Source organism: Mobula birostris, chromosome 3 (assembly GCF_030028105.1).
Source record: "Mobula birostris isolate sMobBir1 chromosome 3, sMobBir1.hap1, whole genome shotgun sequence".
Taxonomy (NCBI): Eukaryota; Metazoa; Chordata; class Chondrichthyes; order Myliobatiformes; family Myliobatidae; genus Mobula; species Mobula birostris.
Genome location: NC_092372.1, coordinates 93,589,157 through 93,614,900, shown reverse-complemented (window position 1 = coordinate 93,614,900; position 25,744 = coordinate 93,589,157). Strand labels below are relative to the sequence as shown.

General features: G+C 42.4%; 1 protein-coding gene across 1 annotated transcript in view; it reads left to right on the top strand.

The window, feature by feature from the left end:
* Positions 1-6,811, top strand: part of LOC140195163 (stearoyl-CoA desaturase 5-like) — a 91,111-nt gene extending 84,300 nt beyond the window's left edge. The window contains exon 5 of the mRNA XM_072253039.1: positions 6,216-6,811. Within this exon, the coding sequence (XP_072109140.1) occupies positions 6,216-6,406 (191 nt within the window). The 3' untranslated portion in view covers positions 6,407-6,811. The remainder of the gene's footprint in view (positions 1-6,215) is intronic.
* The last annotated feature ends 18,933 nt before the right edge of the window (positions 6,812-25,744 follow it).

Genomic DNA, 25,744 nt, shown 5'->3' with positions numbered 1-25,744 from the left:
AACACGGAAAGGATGGTAGGGTACAAGAACCATGGTGTACAAAGGCTGTTGAAAATCTAGTCAAGAAGGAAAGAAAAGCTTATGAAAGGTTCAGAAAGCTAGGTAATTATAGAGATCTAGAAGATTATAAGGCTAGGAGGAAGGAGCTTAAGAATGAAATTAGAAGAGCCAGAAGGGGCAATGTGAAGCCTTTGGCAGACAGGATTAAGGAAAACCCCAAGGCATTCTACAAGTATGTGAAGAGCAAGAGGATAAGACATGAGAGAATTGGACCAATCAAATGTGATGGTGGAAAAGTGTGTATGGAACTGGAGGAGATAGCTGAGGTACTTAATGAATACCTTGCTTCAGTATTCACTACAGAAAAGGATCTTGGCGATTGTAGGGATGATTTACAATGGATTGAAAAGCTTGAACGTATAGAAATTAAGAAAGTGGATGTGCTGGAGCTTTTGGAAAGCATCAAGTTTGATAAGTCTCTGGGACTGGACGAGATGTACCCCAGGCTACCCTGGGAGGTGTGGGAGGAGATTGCTGAGCCTCTGACAATGTTCTTTGAATCATCAATAGAAACAGGGGAGGTTCTGGAGGATTGGAGATGTTGTTCCCTTATTCAAGAAAGGGAGTAGAGATTGCCCAGGAAATTATAGACCAGTGAGTCTTACTTCAGTGGTTGGGTAGGTTGTTGGAAAAGATCCTGAGAGGCAGGATTTATGAACATTTGGAGAGGCAAAATATTATAAGGAATAGTCAGCAAGGCTTTGTCAAAGGCAGGTCGTGCCTTACGAACCTGATTGAATTTTTTGAGGATGTGACTAAACACGTTGATGAAGGTAGAGCAGTAGATGTTGTGAGTATGGATTTCAGCAAGGCATTTGATAAGGTACCCCATGCAAAGCTTATTGAGAAAGTAAGGAGGCATGGGATCCAAGGGGACATTGCTTTGTGAATCCAGAACTGGCTTGCCCACAGAAGGCAAAGTGTGGTTGTAGAGGGGTCATATTCTACATGGAGGTCAGTCACCAGTGGTGTGCCTTAGGGATCTGATCTGCGACCCCTTCTGTTCGTGATTTTTATAAATGACCTTGATGAGGAAGTGGAGGGATGGGTTAGTAAATTTGCTGATGACACAAAGGTTGGGTGTGTTGTGGATAATGTGGAGGGCTGTCAGAGCTTACAGCGGGACATCAATAGGATGCAAAACTGGGTTCAGAAGTGACAGATGGAGTTCAACCCAGATAAGTGGGAGGGGGTTCATTTTTGTATGTCAAATGATGGCAGAATACAGTATTAATGGTAAGATTCTTGGCGGTGTGGAGGATCAGAGGGATCTTGGGATTCGAGTCCATAGAACACTCAAAGCTGCTGTGTGGGTTGACTCTGTTGTCAAGAAGCATACGGTGCATTGGCCTTCATCAACCGTGGGATTGAGTTTAAGAGCAGAGGTAATATTACAGCTGTATAGGACCCTGGTCAGATCCCACTTGGAGTACTGTGCTCAGTTCTGGTCACCTCGCTACAGGAAGGAAACTATAGAAAGGGTGCAGAGGAGATTTACAAGGATGTTGCCTAGATTGGGGAGCATGCCTTATGAGAATAGGTTGGGTGAACTTGGCCTTTTCTCCTTGGAGCGACGGAGGATGAGAGGTGACCTGATAGAGGTGTATAAGGTGATGAGAGGCATTGATCGTATGGATAGTCAGAGGCTTTTCCCAAGGGCTGAAATGGCTAACACGAGAGGACACAATTTTAAGGTGCTTGGAAGTAGGTACACATATCAAATACAAAAAAAATGTTGCAGGTACTAGGGTAGGTAGTGGATACAGAAGAGAGGAAACTCTGTGGACTAGGTTAAGGCTGGGGCGCCATTGAAAATGATAGGGAAACACCAGACAGGATTGTGAGAGGAATGTCAGGAAGAGGAGTCAGTAGAACGTGTAGTTCTGAGTTGCAGGAAGCATGGGATACAGAGAGAGATGAGAATTAGGGGTGCAGGAATTTGCATTAAAAGGGCTGCTGGGCATGGGTAAGAGAGCACAGGTTAGGGGTTCAGATTTTTTTCTATAGGATATGACAGATAAGCAGGAATAGGGTACTAGGATGCCCAAACAGGGGAGGATAAAGTCCTGACGATAAAGTCCTGATAAAGTTCTGTCCTGACGAAGGGTCTCGGCCTGAAATATCGACTGCACCTCTTCCTAGAGATGCTGCCTGGCCTGCTGCGTTCACCAGCAACTTTTATGTGTGTTGCTTGAAGTTCCAGCATCTGCAGAATTCCTGTTGTTTGCGAGGATAAAGTGTAGGTTAGGGTGTGTGTGTGAGATAGAACATAGAATAGTACTGCACAGTACAGGCACTTCGGCCCACATTGTTGTGCCGACCCTCAAACCCTGCCTCCCATATAACCCCCCACCTTAAATTCCTCCATATACCTGTCTAGTAGTCCCTTAAACTTCTCTAGTGTATCTGCCTCCACCACTGACTCAGGCAGTGCATTCCACGCACCAACCACTCTCTGAGTAAAAAACCTTCCTCTAGTATCCCCCTTGAACTTCCCACCCCTTACCTTAAGGCCATGTCCCCTTGTATCGAGCAGTGGTGCCCTGGGGAAGAGGCGCTGGCTATCCACTCTATCTATTCCTCTTATTATCTTGTATACCTCTACCATGTCTCCTCTTACCCTCCTTCTCTCCAAAGAGTAAAGCCCTAGCTCCATTAATCTCTGATCATAATCCATACTCTCTAAACCAGGCAGCATCCTGGTAAATCTCCTCTGTACCCTTTCCAATGCTTCCACATCCTTCCTATAGTGAGGTGATCAGAACTGGACACAGAACTCCAAGTGTGGCCTAACCAGAGTTTTATAGAGCTGCATCATTACCTTGTGACTCAAACTCTATCCCTCGACTTATGAAAGCTAACACCCCATAAGCTTTCTTAACTACCCTATCTACCTGTCTGTCTGCAATCTTTGACAATCCTCTACACTATCTACAACACCACCAACCTTTGTGTCATTTGCAAACTTGCTAACCCACCCTTCTACCCCCACATCCAGGTGGTTAATAAAAATCACGAAAAGTAGAGGTCCCAGAAATGATCCTTGTGGGACACCACTGGTCACAACCCTCCAATCTGAATGTACTCCCTCCACCACAACCCTCTGCCTTCTGCAGGCAAGCCAATTCTGAATCCACCTGGCCAAACTTCCCTGGATCCCATGCCTTCTGACTTTCTGAATAAGCCTGTGTGGAACCTTGTCAAATGCCTTACTAAAATCCATATAGATCACATCCACTGCACTACCCTCATCTATATGCCTGGTCACCTCCTCAAAGAACTCTATCAGGCTTATTAGACATGATCTGCCTTCATAAAGCCATGCTGACTGTCCCTGATCAGACCATGATTCTCTAAATGCCCAGAGATCCTATCTCTAAGAATCTTTTCCAACAGCTTTCCCACCACAGGTGTAAGGCTCACTAGTCTATAATTACCTGGTCTATCCCTACTACCTTTTTTTGAACAAGCAGACAACATTCACCTCCCTCCAATCCTCCGGTACCATTCCTGTAGACAACGAGAACATAAAGATCCTAGCCAGAGGATTGCTGAGATCCTAGCTCAGCAATTTCTTCCCTCGCTTTGTGGAGCAGCCTGGGGAATATTCTGTCAGGCCCCGCGGACTTACCCGTCCTAGTGTATTGGGTGAAGGGATTTAGAATGTAAGTCTATTGCACACTCCGGAGCAGAAGGTGGCAGTAATGCACCATTAGTTGGGTGCCAACTGCCATAAAACAAGACAGAGAGAGAGAAGTAGGTATAGAGGAGATGTCAGGGGTACGTCTTTTACACAGAGAATGGTGAGTGCGTGGAATGGGCTGCCGGCGACGGTGGTGGAGGCGGATACAATAGGGTCTTTTAAGAGACTCCTGGATAGGTACATGGAGTTTAGAAAAATAGAGGGCTATGGGTAACACTAAGTAATTTCTAAAGTAAGTATCTGTTCGGCACACCATTGTGGGCTGAAGGACCTGTATTGTGCTGTAGTTTTTCTGTTTCTATATTTCATCCTTCTGCAGACATGTAAGGACATTGTTGCACTGTTATCAGTTATCTCAGTACTGAATTAGAAGAAATTGCCTCTGAAGATTTGCAAAGACTAAAGATATTGGCTCTTGCTAGGTTTCCAAGCTGCTAAGCTTTTAATGCTGTCTGGCTATTCTCACTTAACTTACCCACGTTGGAGGTCATCCAGAACTATCTACTCCCTTGTCCGAAGTCCCATTGATCCATCACACACCTTCTTACTGATCCATATGTTCTCCTAGTTAATCAGCATTCTTGTGCTTGATTCAAACCCTCCATTGACTCCCTATGCACATTGTTTCCTCCATGTTGAGACACTGGCAAATCTCAAATTTTCATTTGATCCACATTCTTGATTTTAATTCTTCCACCACTAATATGAGTGTCTTCAGCTGTCAAACTACTCTGGAATTCCCATCCTAAATTGCTTTCTCTCTTTTTTTTTTCCTTTAAGACATTCTTTAAAACATATCCTTTCACCATTTGCCCTCATGTGATTGTCAAATCTTGTTAGATAATGCATCTATGGAGTGCCTTGGGACTTTTCCCTGTGTTAAGGGTGCCACATTCTTGATGTCCTGTATCCATTACAGTTTACTTGTGTCAGTAGCTTCTAATGTAGGTGCATTTGGATGACAATATGAGATGTTTTTCTAGGTGGCTGCAGTGTTACAATACAAAAAAAAGTTGTTCCTCGTATTTTAAAATAGCAAATTGTAATCTATTCTGAAAAGCCAAACTGGGCAACGTGGCCTAATCAAACAAAGGATTCCACCCCACCAGCCTCTGGGTCCAACATATAATTCTCCGTAACCTCTGCCACCTCCAACGGGATCCCACCACCAAGCACATCTTTCCCTTCCCCCCCTTCTGCTCTCTGCAGCAATCGCTCGCTACGCGACTCCCTTGTCCATTCGTCCCCTCCATCCCTTCCCACCGATCTCCCTCCTGGCACTTATCCTTGTAAGCGGAACAAGTGCTACACATGCCCTTACACTTCCTCCCTCACCACCATTCAGGGCCCCGGACAGTCCTTCCAGGTGAGGCGACACTTCACCTGTGAGTCGGCTAGGGTGATATACTGCATCCGGTGCTCCCAATGTGGCCTTCTATATATTAGCGAGACCCGACGCAGACTGGGAGATCGTTTCGCTGAACGCCTACGCTCTGTCCGCCAGAGAAAGCAGGATCTCCCAGTGGCCACACATTTTAATTCCACGTCCCATTCCCATTCTGATATGTCTATCCATGGCCTCTTCTACTGTCAAGATGAAGCCACACACAGGTTGGAGGAACAACACCTTATATTCCATCTGGGTAGCCTCCAACCTGATGGCATGAATACTGACTTCTCTAACTTCTGTTAATGCCGCTCCTCCCCTTCACACCTCATCCCTTATTTATTTAATCTCAATCTATCTCTCTCTCTCTCTCTCTCTCTCTCTCTCTCTCTCTCTCTCTCATTCTCTCTCATTCTCATTCTCTCTCTCTCTCATTCTCTCTCTCTCTTTCTTTCTTTTCTCCCTCTGTCCCTCTCACTACAACTCCTTGCCTGCTCTCCACCCTCCAGGCCCCCTTCTCTCTCTCTCCCCAGGCTTCCCATCCCATGATCCTGTCCCTTCTCCAGTCTGGTATCCTTTTTGCCAATCAACTTTCCAGCTCTTAGATCCACCCCTCCCCTCCTGTCTTCTGTCATTTTGGATCTCCCCCTCCCCCTCGTACTTTCAAATCTCTTACTATCTCTTCTTTCAGTTAGTCCTGACGAAGGGTCCCGGCCTGAAACGTCAACTGTACCTCTTCCTCTAGATGCTGCCTGGCCTGCTGCGTTCCACCAGCATTTTGTGTGTGTGTGTTGCTTGAATTTTGAGCGACTGCAGATTTCCTCGTGTCTGCAATAATTGCAGAAATTCTGCTTGATAAATATGTTGGGTGGACGGGTTGATGGTGGAGAGTAGTACTGGCTATGAAGGTACTGGTAGGTGAAGGGAACAGGGAATAATAAAACAACATAAAACAGGATGTCCAGTCAGATACTGTATCAGCCTTTGTTGCATGTTACAGCACTGAAAGTGGTTATGGAGAATATTTTGGATTAATAATAAACTTGCTGTATTTCCTACCTACAGGGGAAGGATTCCACAACTATCACCATACATTTCCATTTGACTACTCAACAAGTGAGTTTGGATTTCGGCTGAACCCGACAACGTGCTTTATTGATTTCATGTGTTGGCTTGGCCTGGCAAGTGATCGAAAAAGAGCCACAAAGCAAATGATTGAAGCACGCAAAATGAGAACTGGAGATGGAAGTGCTTGAAAAGGAACGGTCTCAAGTTCCAAGCAGAGTTTTCATATATTTAAATTCGTTGTTACTTTGACTTGGATATATAGTCATTGCATTCCAAGCTTCTGACAATGATGCATTTTGCTTTATGGCCTTTTCACTTTGTTTCTCAATTTAATTTGAGTCCTTGAGTAAGTGTGTTGACTATATTCTACTGACTGCAAAAAGCCCTGTTTAATCTGCCATCAGTGGTTTAATGTAATAAGTGACAGCAGATATCCCTTGTTTAAAGGGTACACTGTACATCTTGCATTGACCTCAGGAGATTAGGGTTAAATTGTCAGTGTAATGGATCGGGCTTGTGAAATTATCCCCACTCTGGCAAGCTGAATTAATGTTCTTGCAATAAAATAAATGTTTGGGCTTGAAATGATTAAATTTGCAAGATGTCCATGTTGGTGGTGTTGATATTTTGTATTTTACTTTATTCAAATCAATGTGACCTTTGTAATAGAAAGTAGTTGTTCAGGAGAAAATGAGCAGTTTTGGTACTTTGCTGTCCAAGTGTAAGTGATTAAGAATTTTTATTTAATTTCAAGCAAGTTTTATTTAATTCTAGTTTGGTGATGAATTGGAAAACTGTTGTGATTTTTAGATAATGTGTGATAAGGAGAAACAAAGGTAAAAATATTTTTCTATATGGTTCATCAGATGTGGCAGATATTGTGTTTTAGGAAGATATTAATAGCTATTAATCTCTTTGAGACCAAATCATGTAACAAGTGTATGTTTTACATTTAAAATTTTTGCATGAGGGTGTGGGTTTTCCGTGAAGAATTGGGTCTTGTGTCTGTACAGACAAATGAATCAGGATCAGCAGGAAATTGCTTTGCTCATTGGTAAGGAGTTAACACAGAATTGACAAACTACAAGATACAAGAAACATCCCAAAACTTTCAGATAATGTTTTAAAAACTTTTGTGACTTAAAATTTAACCTTTTGACTCCTCTATCAGCTGTTGCATGTGCATTAGATTTTAAAAGTTAAAAATCAAAACAGTTACAACTCCCAAGAGCATCACCCAACTGCCTGTGCTGGGTGGTGTTTTCAGAAACACTGCAGAAATGGTTTTAAAAGAGGTGATAAACCCACACACGACAAAAGAGATTTAATTAATGCAAATTATAACTAAACTTTTGCCTCTAATATTTAAGCTGTTGAAAGGAAATTGCAATGGTTTTGTTATCAGTAAGCTAGATGCTGCTCAGACTGTGAAAGAGAGTTGAGGAGATTGCTGAGAAGAGGGAAGATGAGGTGCAAGCAGGAGATGCATGTATAGTAATATAAACCAAGTACTGTGATAATGCTTTATAATAGCTTGGCAAAGATCCATTTGTCCGTGGTGACTGTAAAGCATTGTAGTATTTAACCAAGTATAAAGACTATGACAAGATCCTATGATGGATGTAATGCACCATATCTATCAAGATTGAGTTCATTCGAATAGATACACTTATTTAATCCACTCATCTTTTATATTGTGGCAGAACTACACCTGGGTAATCAGCAGTTCCTTCTTCGACTTAAATTGTCTTAGTACTGAGTTAGGTGATCCATCTACTATTCTTTTGTGTTTTACTCATGATAAATCAGCATACTACACCAAGTTTTTTCTCTTGCATCTGAATAAACCAAAGTCTGACCATGTCATTATGAATGGATTTGAACACAGTTTGGTAAGTTAAGGTGAAGTTAGTATACTGTACTGAAATTGAAAACAGAAAGGTCATCAACTTTAAAGAGTAAATACTAATGAAATCCATTTTAAAAGCTTAATTCGTATGTCAAGCAACTCTGATCACAGCTTTTAAGAGGCAAAACTATAATGATTAACCAAAGCTGTGTGTATGTTAGCACCAGTAAATAATAAAATTATGTTGCCTGCTTCTCACAAGAGACCAAATGTCTTTCAAAGGGAATATTGGGAATGAATTTGCTGAGCATATAATGCAGGCATTGCTTTCACTTGTGGGTTCAATTGTGACTTTAACCTAGAATGTGGGAAAGCAATATTTTGAGACAACTAGACACCTTATTGCTTGTCCTGTAATTGCTCTATGCCCTGTATAGAGCAGGTTTAAATTCTAAGTTTTCTGGCAGAACCAAGTTGAACTTGGTGCTCATCTATTAGAAAGGAGGAAATTGGCTTAGGGTTCCCACTTGGAATTGTTATTCTGTAAGTCCTGTTAATGTACAAGTACATGGAATGGTTGATGCTCTCATGGTCAAATTACCCACTGGGTTTATTGACAAGGTAATCACACATAAATTTTTCAGCAGCATATTCTGGAAATTCCTTTAATGCCTTTTCAATCAGTGACATTTCAGCTTTGGGACGTTTCTTTAGCACTGGTTCAGTCCTCTGCTCTGGGCATGGTGATGGATGTCTGGAAGACTGATAATGTGATAGCATTGGTTTTAAAGGAGAAATAGATGGTCTGAGCATGAAGAGGAATTTCTTTAGCCAGAGGTTGATGAATCTATGGAATTCATTGCCACAGATGGCTTTGGAGACCAAGTCACTGGGTATATTTAAAATGGACATTGATAGGTTCTTGATTAGTAAGGGTGTGAAAGGTTACGGAAAGAAGACAGGAGAGGTGGGTTGAGGGGGATGATGAATCAGCCATGATGGAATGGTGGAGCAGATTCAGTGGGCCAAATGGCCTAATTCTTCTCCAGGGTCTTGTGGTCTAGCAAATTCAAGGGAATCATTGTCAAATTATTGGAAAATACCAATATAATTCAGATTAGGAATGTATAGATTAATAAAGGACTACTAGCATAGAGGAGTTGGGTTATGTTTGAAGAACTGAATGATAATTTATGAAGATGTGATAAGGAGGGTCAATGAAGGTAGAACATTTGAATGTAGTCTACATAGATTTTTAGTAAGTCATTTGCCAAAGTCCTGTGTGGCAAGTTGATAGGAAATTGAGAGCATGTGATATCTGGTGGGAAAGTGAAAGTTAGATTAAAACATTTTGTCCATAGGAAAACAGTGTGCCGTGCATTTCTGCAGAGCTCTGTACAATTTTCTTGCTTAGTTTTTTGGGATAATACATTAATAATTGTTGATTGAAAGATAAAAATTATGATTTAACATTTGCAATTGATGCTAAGGTTGGCTAAGGTTGTGATTGACGGTGAGGAAGACAGCTCAAGGCTGTAGTTGGTTGACTTGGGGCATATATTGTGCATGGTACCAGCTGATGCATGGAATATAAAAGTAGAGGTTATATCAGAATTGTATAAAACTCTAGTTAGGCTCTGGCAGCATGGTATTGTGTGTAGTTATTTACCAGATTACAGAATTATAGTTGAGAAGTACCTCACTTTGGAACAAAGTCAGGAGAGATCTGTGGGAGATGTACAAAGTTTGAGATACCTAAACAAGGATGAATAAGAAGGATTTGTTTTGCTTGGCAGTGTGCTGTACAAGAGGACATAGATTCCCTGGGGCAACATAGTAGTGTGTTTAGCATAATGCTATTTCAACACCAGTGACTGGGGTTTAACTCCACTGCTGACTAAGGAGTTTGTACATTCTCTACATCACTGTGTGTATTTCTTCTGGGTGCCTCAGTTTCCTCCCACATTGCCAAAGGCACACTGATTAGCAGGTTTGGTCACGTGTTTAACTGGGCAGTGTGGACTCGGGCCAGAAGGGCCTGTTACCATGCTGTATATCTAGATAAAAATAACCCTGTGGTCAAAGAATTGGGGGGGGGGGGGGAGAGAAAGCTGGAAAATGTCATTCCAAGCAAATTAGGGGGTGTGGAACTTGCTGCCTACAAGGTGGTGGAAGCACACTTCTTACACCCCCCGCCCCCCCATCACCACTGTTAGAAGTTTCCTGGAAGAGCACTTGAAGCATGACCTGATGGGCAGTGGATCATTGCTGGCCAAGGTAGAAATGGTGGATTGAATGGCCATCTCTGTAAATTCCTGTAACTTGTGACTTGCTTCCCATGTTTTTTTGACAGTCCACAATCTTTGGCTATCCTCAGAACATAGGGTATACTTCTGATGTTGGTGTGTGAGACAATGAATTGTAGAAAGATTTTTAAAATGTAATTTTCAAATATATTTCTTTAAAACTAACTTTGGCAACTGATGCTGAATTGTACATACATTCTAAGAAAGGTAGATACTGTAATCAGTCTTTATTTGAAATATTTAATGAACTGTGAATATATTTGAACTTCGGTTTTATTTTGCTATAACTAAGAGGTTATTGGCCTCAAGTAATGTGCCACATTCATTTTGGAAAAGAATTCCTTGTGGACACATTCCTGGGACCTCGATCCAACCCTAGATTACAGCAGCCTGTTCGTAATAGTGCATGTTTGCACAATTCTGTAAGAAAATACTAACCAGCTTTAAACTTGTGTACTCTTAATGTTAGATCTTGACAAAAGCTAGGGATTATTGGTTATTAATATTTTCAATCCATCAACCACCAAACAAACATTTGACCAAATAACAAGAAAGATGAAGATGAATGAAATCAAATGTCATATAACTAGAATTGATATGACTCCCTAAAGCACGATTCTGCTCAGTCTTTTGGAATATGTATACACTAATATTATTCCAAGCAGGTGTCAGGTTTGATTTAGTTAAGATGTAGTAGTGTTTATCATTTGATTCCCACAAAAAAAACCATAAAATTTGACAAGTGTGAGGGTTGTATTATATTTTAGACTGTTTAAAACTATTTTGTAAAAGAAAACTATACTAAACTCAATTAAAATCAAAAATGCTGCCCAACTAGTGTTTTATAGCATTTTATCAAATTACCTCTCCCGCATCCAACTTCTGCATAGTGTTGTATATCTCATCTGAACCAAATCCTAAAGGGTTACCTCACTGGGAATGGCCTGGGCAAGGACCTAGTAAAATATGAACCAGCTACTTACATAATCACAGAATACTGGGTCTAGAATTTGTGTATTTATTTATTGCCATAATCATAGGATTATAAAACTCGGGAGAGAATAGTGGACTTTTGAGGCCATTTCTGTGATGGAAGTTTAGAATTCTGTTCTATGAATACAGAAATTAAAAGTGAAGGGGGGGGGGGGGAATGGCCAGAAGTAAAACTGATATTAACTCTTAACCCATCCATTGAAGCAAATATTGTTTGCATATTATAGAGTTTAATGCTTTCTCATTAAATTAATTGTAGAATTCAAAACAATTTAAAATAAATGCTGCTAAGTTTGCCTTGTCTATGTTTGTGTAGCTTGTAATTGTGTCAACTTACTTTCTATCTGTTGCAATAAAGAGGCTTGCTTTACTTAAAACATTCTTGCATTGAGTCTTGGAAATGGTGACTATATCTAGTTTGATTCCACTAGTACCTTTTGTTTAATTTGCAATTCTTCACTTCAGATTTGAACATTGTGCATTGATATCTGACTATGAAGACAGCAAAATCAGGTTGATGTCCTCTCACATTAATCATTTAGCATAGTGGAAATTATTACTGATTTTTCTGCTCTACTAAGGAGGCTAATCCAAAATTTAGGATTTTAGTAAAGCATTTGACAAGGTCTGTCATGGGAGGCTCACCCAGAAGATTAAATGCATAGGATCCATGGTGATGAGTTGGCCATTTGGATTCAGAACTGACTTGCCCACAGAAGACAATGGGGACAGATAAGAGGTTCTGTGGAAGAGATCAAGAATCCTGGATGGTCTGTTGCCTCCCTGGTGCCAAGGTCTGCGCTATCTTGGATCGAGTTCTCGGTATTCTTAAGAGGGAGAGTGAGCAGCCGGATGTTGTGGTCCATGTAGGGACTAATGACATGGGTAGGAAGAGTGAGGAGGTCCTGAAAGGTGAGTTTAGGGAGTTAGGCGCCAAGTTAAAGGACAGGACCTCCAGGATAGCAATCTCAGGATTGCTACCAGTACCATGTGCAGGCAGGTTTAGAAATGGTAAGATAGTGCAGATCAACACGTGGCTGAAGACATGGTGCGGGAGGGAGGGCTTCAGATTTATAGATAGTTGGGCAGTTTTCCAGGGAAGGTGGGACCTATTCCGGCGGGATGGTTTACATCTGAACTGGAGGAGGACAAATATTCTTGCAGGTAGGTTTGCTAGAGAGGCTCCAGTGGATTTACAAACCCCATTTCCAGAAAAGTTGGGATATTTTCCAAAATGCAATAAAAACAAAAATCTGTGATATGTTCATTCACATGAACCTCTATTTAACTGACAAAAGTACAAAGAAAAGATCTCGGCCCGAAACGTCGACTGTACCTCTTCCTAGAGATGCTGCCTGGCCTGCTGCATTCACCAGCAACTTTGATGTGTGTTGCAAGAAAAGATTTTCAATAGTTTTACTGACCAACTTAATTGTATTTTGTAAACATACACAAATTTAGAATTTGATGGCTGCAACACACTCAACAAAAGTTGGGACAGAGGCATGTTTACCATTGTGTTACATTACCTTTCCTTTTAATAACACTTTTTAATCGTTTTAGAACTGAGGATACTAATTGTAGTACATTTGCAATTGGAAATTTTGGCCATTCTTGCTTGATATAAGACTTCAGCTGCTCAACAGTCCGTGGTCTCCGTTGTCTGATTCTCTTCTTCAGGATGCGCCATACATTTTCAATAGGATATAGATCTGGACTGGCAGCAGGCCAGTCAAGCACACGCACTCTGTGTCTACAAAGCCACGCTGTTGTAGCCCGTGCAGAATGTGGTCTGGCATTGTCCTACTGAAATAAGCATGGACGTCCCGGGAAGAGACGTCGCCTTGATGGCAACATATGTCTCTCTAAAATCCTAATATACGCCTCAGAGTCAATGGTAACTTCACATACATGCAACTCACCCATGCCTTGGGCACTGATGCACCCCCATACCATCACAGATGCTGGCCCTTGCACCTCTCGCTGATAACAATCTAGATGGTCGTTTTCATCTTTGGCACAGAGAACTCGAAGCCTGCTTTTTCCGAAAACTAGCTGAAATGTGGACTCATCTGACCACAGCACACGGTTCCACAGTCTTTTGGTCCATCTGAGATGAGCTCGGGCCCAGAGAACTCGCCGGTGTTTCTGCATAGATTTGACGTATGGCTTCCTCCTTGCGTAATACAGTTTCAAGTTGCATTTCTGGATACAGCAACAGACTGTGTTGAGTGACAATGGTTTTCCGAAGTACTCCCGACGCTACTTTTATACCCAGTCATGATACCTCACCTGCTACCAATTAGCCTGCTTAATATGGAGTCTTCCAAACCGGTGTTACTTGAATATTCTGTGCACTTTTCAATCTTATTTTAACTCTGTCCCAACTTTTGTTGAGTGTGTTGCAGCCATCAAATTCTAAATTTGTGTATATTTACAAAATACAATTAAGTTGGTCAGTAAAACTATTGAAAATCTTTTCTTTGTACTTTTGTCAGTTAAATAAAGGTTCACGTGAATTAACATATCACAGATTTTTGTTTTTATTGCATTTTGGAAAATATCCCAACTTTTCTGGAAATGGGGTTTGTAAAATAGATACGGGGGGGGAGGGGAAACAGAGTGTAGGAATAGATGTAGGGGAGAAGGAAGAAGAAGAAAATAATAAAGTTGTTTGCATGGTTAGTGATAAACAGAGAGAAAGAGGTGGAAAATTTCTTAAATGCATTTATTTTAATGCTAGGAGCATTATAAGAAAGGTCGATGAGCTTAAAGCATGGATTGATACCTGGAAGTATGGTGTGGTAGCTATTAGTGAAACATGGTTGGAGGAGGGGTGTGATTGGCAACTAAATATTCCTGGATTTAATTGCTCCAGGTGTGATAGAATCGGAGGGACAAGAGAAAATATTACAGTGGTGCTTTGGCAGGATAGATTAGAGGGCTCATCGAGGTAGGCTATTTGGGTGGAATTGAGGAATAGGAAATGTGTAACACTTATGGGGGTGTATTATAGACCATCAAATGGGGAGCAAGAATTGGAGGAGCAAATTTGTAAGGAGAAAGCAGATATTTGTAGTAAGCACAAGGTTGTGATTGTGGGAGATTTTAATTTTCCACACATGACTGGGAAGCCCAAACTGTAAAAGGGCTGCATGGTTTGGAGTTTGTAAAACGTGTGCGGGATAGTTTTTTGCAGCAATACATAGAGGTACCAACTAGAGAAGGGGCAGTATTGGATCTCCTGTTAGGGAATGAGATAGGTCAGGTGATGGAGGTTTGTGTTGGGGAGCGCTTCGGGTCCAGTGATCACAGTTTCAATATAGTTATGGAAAAGGATAGGTTTGGACCCAGGGTTGAGATTTTTGATTGGAGAAAGGCTAATTTTGAGGAGGTGCGAAAGGATTTAGAAGGAGTGGATTGGGACAATTTGTTTTATGGGAAGGATGTAATAGAGAAATGGAGGTCATTTAAAGGTGAAATTCTGAGGGTATAGAATCTTTATGTTCCTGTTAGATTGAAAGGAAAGGTTAAAAGTTTGAGAGAGCCATGGTTTTCAAGGAATATTGGAAACTTCGTTCGGAAAAAGAGAGATATCTACAGTAAATATACGCAGCATGGAGTAACTGAGGTGCTCGAGGAATATAAAGAATGTAAAGAATCTTAAGAAAGAAATTAGAAAAGCCAAAGGAAGATATGAGGTTGCTTTGGCAAGTAAGGTGAAAATAAATCCCAAGGGTTTCTACAGTTATATTAATAGCAAAAGGATAGTGAGGGATAAAATTGGTCCCTTAGGGAATCAGGGTGGACAGCTATGTGTGGAGTCAAAAGAGACGGGGGAGATCCTGAACAATTTCTTTTCTTCGGTATTCACTAAGGAGGAGGATATTGAATTGTGTAAGATAAGGGAAACAGGTAGGGAAGTTATGGAAACTATGATGATTAAAGAAGAGGAAGTACTGGCACTTTTAAGGAATATATAAAGTAAAAGTGGATAAGTCTCCGGGTCCTGCAGGATATTCCCTAGGACCTTGAGGGAAGTTAGTGTGGAAATAGCAGGGGTTCTGACAGAAATATTTCAAATGTCATTAGAAACGGGGATGGTGCCGGAGGATTGGCCTATTGCTCATGTTGTTCCGTTGTTTAAAAAGGGTTCTAAGAGTAAACCTAGCAATTATCGGCCTGTGAGTTTGTCGTCAGTGGTGGGTAAATTGATGGGAAGTATTCTTAGAGATGGTATATATAATTATCTGGATAGACAGGGTCTGATTAGGAATATTCAATATGGATTTGTTTGTGGAAGGCCATGTTTGACAAATCTTATTGAATTTTTTGAAGAGGTTATTAGGAAAGTTGACGAGGGTAAAGCAGTAGATGTTGTCTATATGGACTTCAGTAAGGCCTTTGACAAGGTTCCACACGGAAGGTTGGTTAGGAAGGTTCAATCGTTAGGTATTAATATTGAAGTAGTAAAATGGATTCGGCAGTGGCTGGGTGGGAGACGCCAGAGAGTAGTGGTGGATAACTGTTTGTCAGATTGGAGGCCGGTGACTAGTGGTGTGCCTCAGGGATCTGTACTGGGTCCAATATTGTTTGTCATATACATTAATGATCCGGATGACAGGGTGGTAAATTGGATGAGTAAGTATGCAGATGATACTAAGATAGGTGGAGTTGTGGATAATGAAGTAGGTTTTCAAAGCTTGCAGAGAGATTTAGGCCAGTTAGAAGAGTGGGCTGAAAGATGGCAGATGGAGTTTAATGCTGATAAATGTGAGGTACTACATTTTGGTAGGACTAATCAAAATAGGACATACATGGTAAATGGTAGGGCATTGAAGAATGCAGTAGAACAGAGGGATCTAGGAATAATGGTGCATAGTTCCCTGAAAGTGGAATCACATGTGAATAGGGTGGTGAAGAAAGCTTTTGGTATGCTGGCCTTTATAAATCAGAGCATTGAGTATAGGATTTGGGATGTAATGTTGAAATTGTACAAGGCATTGGTGAGGCCAAATTTGGAGTATTGTGTACAGTCTGGTCACCGAATTATAGGAAAGATGTCAACAAAATAGAGAGAGTACAGAGAAGATTTACTAGAATGTTACCTGGGTTTCATCACCTAAGTTACAGAGGAAGGTTGAACAAGTTGGGTCTTTATTCTTTGGAACGTAGAAGGTAGAGTGCGGACTTGATAGAGGTATTTAAAATTATGAGCGGGATAGATAGAGTTGACGTGGATAGGCTTTTTCCATTGAGAGTGGGGGAGATTCAAACAAGAGGACATGAGTTGAGAGTTAAAGGGCAAGAGTTTAGGGGTAACATGAAGGGGAACTTCTTTACTCAGAGAGTGGTAGCTGTGTGGAACAAGCTTCCAGCAGAAGTGGTTGAGGCAGGTTCGATGTTGTCGTCTAAAGTTAAATTGGACAGCTATATGGACAGGAAAGGAATGGAGGGTTATGGGCTGAGTGCAGGTCGGTGAGACTAGGTGAGAGTAAGAGTTCGGCATGGACTAGAACGGCCGAGCTGTCCTGTTTCCGTGCTGTAATTGTTACGTGGTTATAAGACAGAGGGTAGTAATTAAAGGGACTTATTCTGTCTGGAGGTCTGTGATTTGTGGTGTTCCAAAGGGATCTGTACTGGGAATTCTGATGTTTATGATGTATATACAATGCCTATAAAAATAGTATTCACCACCCCCCCCAGGAAGTTTGCATGGTTTATTGTTTTATAAAGCTGAATCACCGTGGATTTAATTTGGCTTTTTTGACACTGATCAATGGGAAAGAGTCTTTTATGTCAAAGAGCAAACGTGGTTATATCTCTACAAAGTGATCTAAATTAATAATAAATATAAAACACAAAATAATTGATTGCATAAGTATTCACCCCCTTCAAGTCACAATTTAGTAGATGCACTTTTGGCAGCAATTACAACCTTGAGTCTGTGTGGATGGGTTTGTATCAGCTTTGCACATCTGGACACTGCAATGTTTCTCCATTCTTCTTTACAAAACTGCTCAAGCTCTGTCAGATTGCATGGGGATCATGAGTGAACAGCCCTTTTCAAGTCCAGCTACAAATTCTCAATTGGATTGAGGTCTGGACTCTGACTTGGCCACTCCTGGACATTATCTTTGTTGTTTTTAAGCCATTCCTGTGTAGCTTTGGCTTTATGCTTGGGGTCATTGTCTTGCTGGAAAACAAATCTTCCAAGTCGCAGTTCTTTGAAGACTGCATCATGTTTTTCTCCAGGATTTCCCTGTCATTTGCTGCATTCATTTTACCCTCTACCTTCACAAGCCTTCCGAGGCCTGCTGCAGTGAAACATCCTCACAGCATGATGCAGCCACCACTATGCTTCACTGTAGGGATGGTGTGTTTTTGATGATGTGCAATGTTTTGGCTTATGCCAAACATAGCATTTAGTCTGATGACCAAAAAGCTCAATTTTGATTTCAACAGACTGCAGAACCACCTTCCAGCTGACTTCAGAGTCTCCCACATACCTCCGGCAAACTCTGGCTGAGATTTCATGAGTTTTTCAACAGTAGCTTTCTCTTTGCCAGTCTCCCATAAAGCTGTGATCGATGAAGTACCCGGGCAACAGTTGTTGTATGCACGATCTTTCACATCTCAGACACTGAAGCTTGTAACTCCTCCAGAGATGACACAGGTCTCTTGGTGGCCTCCCTCACTAGTCCACTTCTTGCACGGTCACTCAGTTTTTGAGGACGGCCTGCTCTAGGCAGATTTACAGCTGTGCCGTATTCCTTCCATTTCTTGATGATTGACTTAACTGTACTCCAAGGGATATTCAGTGATTTTGGAAATTTTCTTGCATCCATCTCCTGACTTGTGCTTTTCAATAACCTTTTTGCAGAGTTGCATGGAGTATTCTTTTGTCTTCATGGTGTAGTTTTTGCCGGAATACTGACAGCAGTTAGACCTACCAGATACAAATGTACTTTTACTACAATCAATTGAAACACCTACATGCAGGTCTCCAAAAACAGATCTCCATTTAATTACTCTTACTCACTCTTCCTTCAGTTAGTCCTGAAGAAAGGTCTCGGCCTGAAACATCGACTGCACCTCTTCCTAGAGATGCTGCATGGCCTGCTGCATTCACCAGCAACTTTGATGTGTGTTGCTTGAATTTCCAGCATCTGCAGAATTCCTGTTGTTTGCTGTTGTCTCCATTTAATTAATTATGTGACTTCTAAAACCTATTGACTGCAACAGTGATGATTTGGTGTGTCATATTAAAGGTGGGGGGGGGGTGAATACATATGCAATCACTTATTTTGTGATTTATATTTGCCATTAATTTAGGTCACTTTGTAGAGATTTGTTTTCACTTTGACACTAACAAGTTTTTTTCTGCTCATCAGTGTCAAAAAAGCCAAATTAAATCCACTGTGAAACATAGAAAACCTACAGCACAATACAGGCCCTTCAACCCACAAAGCTGTGCCAAACATGTCCTTACCTTAGAAATTACCTAGGCGTACCCATAGCCCTCTATTTTTCTAAGCTCCATGTACTTGTCCAGGAGTCTCTTAAAAGACCCTATCGTATCAGCCTCCACCACCATCGCTGGCGGCCCATTCTACGCGCTCACCACTCTCTGCATAAAAAACTTACCCCTGACATCTCCTCTGTACCTACTTCCAAGCACCTTAAAATTGTGCCCTCTCGTGTTAGCCATTTCAGCCCTGGGAAAAAGCCTCCGACTATCCACACAACCAATGCCTCTCATCAATCTTATACACCTCTATCAGGTCACCTCTCATTCTCCATCGCACCAAGGAAAAAAGGCTGAGTTCACACAACCTATTCTCATAAGGCATGCTCCCCATTCCAGGCAACATCCTTGTAAATCTCCTCTGCACCCTTTCTATGGTTTCCACATCCTCCCTATAGTGAGGTGACCAGAACTGAGCACAGTACTCCAAGTGGGGTCTGACCAGGGTCCGATATAGCTGCAACATTACCTCTCGGCTGCTAAACTCAATCCCATGGTTGATGAAGGCCAATGCACCGTATGCTTTCTTGACCACAGAGTCAACCTACATAGCAGCTTTGAATGTCCTATGAACTCCAAGATCCCTCTGATCCTCCACACTGCCAAGAGTCTTACCATTAATACTATATTTTGTCATCATATTTGACCTACCAAAATGAACCACCTCACACTTACCTGGGCTGAACTCCATCTGCCACCTCTCAGCCCAGTTTTGCATTCTATCAATGTCCCGCTGTAACCTCTGACAGCCCTCTACACTATCCACAACACCCCCAACCTTTGTGTCATCAGCAAATTTACAAACCCATCCCTCCACTTCCTCATCCAGGTCATTTATAAAAATCACGAAGAGTAGGGGTCCCAGAATAGATCCCTGAGGCACACCACTGGTGACCAACTTCCATGCAGAATATGACCCGTCTACAACCACTCTTTGCCTTCTGTGTGCAAGCCATTTCTGGATCCACAAAGTAATGTCCCCTTAGATCCCATGCCTCCTTACTTTCTCAATAAGCCCTGCACAGGGTACCTTGTCAAATGCCTTGAAGAAATCCATATACACTACATCTACTGCTCTACCATCATCTATGTGTTTAGTCACATCCTCAAAAAATTCAATCAGGCGGGTAATGCACAACCTGCCTTTGACAAAGCCATGCTGACTATTCCTAATCATATTATGCCTCTCAGGATCTTCTCCATCAACTTACCAACCATTGAAGTAAGACTCACTGGTCTATAATTTCCTGGGCTATCTCTATTCCCTTTCTTGAATAATGGAACAACATTCGCAACTACCCAATCCTCTGGAACCTCTCCCGTCCCCATTGATGATGCAAAGATCATCACCAGAGGCTCAGCAATCTCCTTCCTCACCTCCCACAGTAGCCTGGGGTACATCTCAACCGGTCCCAGTGACTCATCCAACTTGATGCTTTCCAAAAGCTCCAGCACATCCTCTTTCTTAATATCTACATGCTCAAGCTTTTCAGTCCTCTGCAAGTCATTCCTTCAATTGCCAAGATCCTTTTCCATAGTGAATACTGAAGCAAGGTACTCATTAATTACCTCTGCTATTTCCTCTGGTTCCATACACACTTTTCCACTGTCACACTTGATTGGTCCTATTCTCTTGCTCCTTCACCTCTTGCTCTTCACATACTTGTAGAATGCCTTGTCTGCCAAGGCCTTTTCATGGCCCCTTCTGGCTCTCCTAATTTCATTCTTAAACTCCTTCCTGATGGCCTTATAATCTTCCAGATTTCTATCATTACCTAATTTTTTGAACCTTTTGTAAGCTTTTCTTCTTGACTAGACTTACAAACAGCCTTTGTACACCATGGTTCCTGTACCCTATCATCTTTTCCCTATCTCATTGGAACATACCTATGCAGAACTCCACGCAAATATCCCCTGAACATTTGCTACAATTCTTCCGTACATTTCCCTGAGAACATCTGTTCCCAATTTATGCTTCCAAGTTCTTGCCTGATAGCCTCATATTTCCCCTTACTACAATTAAATGCTTTCCTAACTTGTCTGTTGCTATCCCTCTCCAATGCTATGGTGAAGGAGATAGACTTGTGATCACTATCTCCAAAATTCTCTCCCACTGAGAGATCTGACACCTGACCAGGTTCATTTCCCAATACCAGATCAAGTACAGCCTCTCCTCTTGTAGGCTTTTCTACATATTGTGTCAAGAAACCTTCTTGAACACACCTAACAAACTCCACCCTATCTAAACCCCTCACTGTCGGGACATGCCAATTGATATTTGGGAAATTAAAATCTCCCACCTCAAGAACGCTGTTGTTATTACACCTTTCCAGAATCTGTCTTCCTGATGTCCTTGTTACCATTGGGTGGTCTATAAAAAACACTCAGTAGAATTATTGATTCCTTCCTGTTCCTAAATTCCACCCACAGAGACTCCGTAGACAATCCCTCCATGTCTTAGAACATATAGAACATGGAATAGTACAGCACAGTACAGGCTCTTCAGCCCACAATGTTGTGCCGAGCCTCAAACCCTGCCTCTCATATAACCCCCCCCACCTTAAATTCCTTCATATACCTGTCTAGTCTCTTAAATTTCACTAGTTTATCTGCCTCCACCACTGACTCAGGCAATGTATTCCACACACCAACCACTCTGAGTAAAAAACCTTCCTCTAATATCCCCCTTGAACTTCCCACCCCTTACCTTAAAGCCATGCCCTCTTGTACTAAGCAGTGGTGCCCTGGGGAAGAGATGCTAGCTATCCACTCTATCTATCTATTCCTCTTAAAATCTTATATACCTCTATCATGTCTCCTCTCTTCCTCCTTCTCTCCAAAGAGTAAAGCCCTAGTTCCCTTAATCTCTGATCATAATCCATACTCTCTAAACCAGGCCACATCCTAGTAAATCTCCTCTGTACCCTTTCCAATGCTTCCACATCCTTCCTATAGTGAGGTGACCAGAACTGGACACAGTACTCCAAGTGTGGCCTAACCAGAGTTTTATAGAGCTGCATCCATTTCTGCAGCCGTGACACTATTTTCTGATCAATAGTGCCATGCCCCCACCTCTTTTGCCTCCCTCCCTGTTCTTTCTGAAACATCTAAAGCCTGGCACTTGAAGTAACCATTCCTGCCCCTGAGCCATCCAAGTCTCTGTAATGGCCACAACATCATAGCTCCAAGTACTGATCTGCGCTCTAAGCTCATCCGCTTTGTTCATAACACTTCTTGCATTAAAATAGACACATCCCAAACCATCGGTCTGAGTGCGTCCCTTCTCTATCACCTGTCTATCCTCCCTCTCGCACTGTCTCCAGGCTTTCTCTATTTGTGAGCCAACCACCTCTTTCTTCGTCACTTCAGTTCGGTTCCAACCCTCCAGCAATCCTAGTTTAAACTCTCCCCAATAGTCCTAGCAAACTCCCTGCCAGGATATTGGTCCCCCCTGGGATTCAAGTGCAACCCATCCTTTTTGCCCAGGTCACACCTGCCCCAAAAGGGGTCCCAATGATCCAGAATTCTGCATCCCTGCCCCTGCTCCAATCCCTTAGCCACACATTTATCCTCCACCTCACTCTATTCTTATACTCACTGTCATGTGGCACAGGCAGTAATCCAGAGATTACTACCTTTGAGGTCTTGCTTCTCAGCTTCTTTCCTAACTCCTTGTAGTCTGTTTTCAGGACCTCCTCCCTTTTCCTACCCATGTCATTGGTACCAATATGTACCACGACCTCTGGCTGTTCACCTTCCCACTTCAGGATATCGTGGACACAATCAGAAACATCCCGGACCCTGGCACCTGGGAGGCAAACTACCACCCATGTTTCTTACCTACGTCCACTGAATTGCCTGTCTGACCCCCTAACTATAGAGTCCCCTATCACTGCTGCCATCCTCTTCCTTTCCCTACCCTTCTGAGCCACAGGGCCAGACTCTGTGCCAGAGGTACGGCCACTGTTGCTTCCCCCAGGTAGGCCATTCCCCCCCCAACAGTACTCAAACAGGAGTACTTATTGTTAAGGGGACAGCCACAGGGGTACTCTCTAGCTTCTGACTCCTGTCCTTCCCTCTCCTGACTGTTACTCACTTATCTGTCTCCTGAGGCCCTGGTGTGACTACCTGCCTATAGCTCCTATCTATCACCTCCTCACTTTCCCTGATCAGACAAAGGTCATCGAGCTGCATCCCCAGTTCTCTAACCCTGTCCCTAAAGAGCTGCAGCTCGACGCACCTGGCACAGATGTGGCCGTCTGGGAGGCTGGGAGTCTCGCAGATTTCCCACATCTGACACTGAGCACAGGACACCGGCCTCACACACACATACTTCCTGTCTGTAACCTATCTCACCCTGACCTGTTATCACTGAAGCCCATTGAGCCAAAGCCTTCCTACTCTGTCTCCCTCTGCTCTTTCACTCGCTCTATAAAACTGTCTTCTTTTTAAACTCTTCTCGCCATTCTCACTGGCTGACATCCATGCACTTGCGCAGTCATGCCCCGATCAAACTGCTGAAGAAGTGATTCAATGTTGTAAAACAATAAAACATGAAAACTTCCAAGGAGGGTGAATACTTTTTATAGGCACTGTAAATGAGCTGGAAGAAAATGTAGCTGGGTGGGTTAGTGAATGTGAGGAATGTGGAAGGACATGTAAACATAGAAACATAGAAAATAGGTGCAGGAATAGGCCATTCAGCACTTTGAGCCTGCACCGCCATTTATTATGATCATGGCTGATCATCCAACTCAGAACCCTGCACCAGCCTTCCCTCCATCCCCCCGATCCCCGTAGCCACAAGGGCCATATCTAACTCCCTCTTAAGTATAGCCAATGAACTGGCCTCAACTGTTTCCTGTGGCAGAGAATTCCACAGATTCACCACTCTCTGTGTGAAGAAGTTTTTCCTAATCTCAGTCCTAAAAGGCTTCCCCTTTATCCTCAAACTGTGACCCCTTGTTCTGGACTTCCCCAACATCGGGAACAATCTTCCTGCATCTAGCCTGTCCAATCCCTTTAGGATTTTATACGTTTCAATCAGATCCCCCCTCAATCTTCTAAATTCCAACGAGTACAAGCCTAGTTCATCCAGTCTTTCTTCAGATGAAAGTCCTGCCATCCCAGGAATCAATCTGGTGAACCTTCTTTGTACTCCCTCTATGGCAAGGATGTCTTTCCTCAGATTAGGGGACCAAAACTGCACACAATACTCCAGGTGTGGTCTCACCAAGGCCTTGTACAACTGCAGTGGTACCTCCCTGCTCCTGTACTCGAATCCTCTCGCTATAAATGCCAGCATACCATTTGCCTTTTTCACCGCCTGCTGTACCTGCATGCCCACTTTCAATGACTGGTGTATAATGACACCCAGGTCTCATTGCACCTCCCCTTTTCCTAATTGGCCACCATTCAGATAATAATCTGTTTTCCTATTTTTGCCACCAAAGTGGATAACTTCACATTTATCCACATTAAATTGCATCTGCCATGAATTTGCCCACTCACCCAACCTATCCAAGTCACCCTGCATCCTCTTAGCATCCTCCTCACAGCTAACACTGCCGCCCAGCTTCGTGTCATCCGCAAACTTGGAGATGCTGCATTTAATTCCCTCATCCAAGTCATTAATATATATTGTAAACAACTGGGGTCCCAGCACTGAGCCTTGCGGTACCCCACTAGTCACTGCCTGCCATTCTGAAAAGGTCCCGTTTATTCCCACTCTTTGCTTCCTGTCTGCTAACCAATTCTCTATCCACATCAATACCTTACCCCCAATACCGTGTGCTTTATGTTTGCACACTAATCTGTGTGGGACCTTGTCAAAAGCCTTTTGAAAATCCAAATATACCACATCCACTGGTTCTCCCCTATCCACTCTACTAGTTACATCCTCAAAAATTCTATGAGATTCGTCAGACATGATTTTCCTTTCACAAATCCATGCTGATTTTGTCCGATGATTTCACCACTTTCCAAATGTACTGTTATCACATCTTTGATAACTGACTCCAGCAGTTTCCCCACCACCGACATTAGGCTAACCGGTCTATAATTCCCCGGTTTCTCTCTCCCTCCTTTTTTAAAAAGTGGTAGGCATCTAAATGCAGAATAAGGCTCCATATCCTTCCACGTCCTCACATTGATGTGCCTATTCAAACAGCTTTTGCCTCTACCATCACACCAGACAATACATACAAGGCACCCACCATTCTCTAAAAAGACTTGCTCCTCACATCTCTTTTGAAATTACTCCCTCTCACCTTAAATGCATGCCCTTTCATAGTAGACATTTCAACCCTTGGAAAAAGATACTGTCTCTCTGCTCTATCTATGCCTCTCATAATCTTATAAACCTCTATCAGATTTTCTCTCAGCCTCTGCCAATTTAGAGAAAACAACCCAAATTTGTTTAACCTCTCAATATAGCAGATGCCCTCTAATCCAGGAAACATCCTAGTAAACCTCTTCTGGACCTTCTCCAAAGCTTCAATATCTTTCCCAAAATGGAGCAACCAGAAATGCATACAAAATTCCAGACGTGGCCTAGCTAGAGTTTTATAAGGCTGTGACACCCAGTAACTTCCTGACTTTTGAACTCAGTGTCTCAACTAGCAAAGGCAAACATGCCATATGCTGCCTGAACCACATTATCAACCTGTGTAGCTATTTTCAGGGAGCTATGAACTTGGACCTGGACATTGTGTAGGCAGGAGAGATTAGTTAGCTATTTGATTACTAATTTAATTAGTTCAGCACAACACTGTGGGCCAAAGTTCATGTTCCTGTGCTGTGCTGTTCTACTTTCTGACTCAAATTGAAACAGCAAATTCAACACTGGATG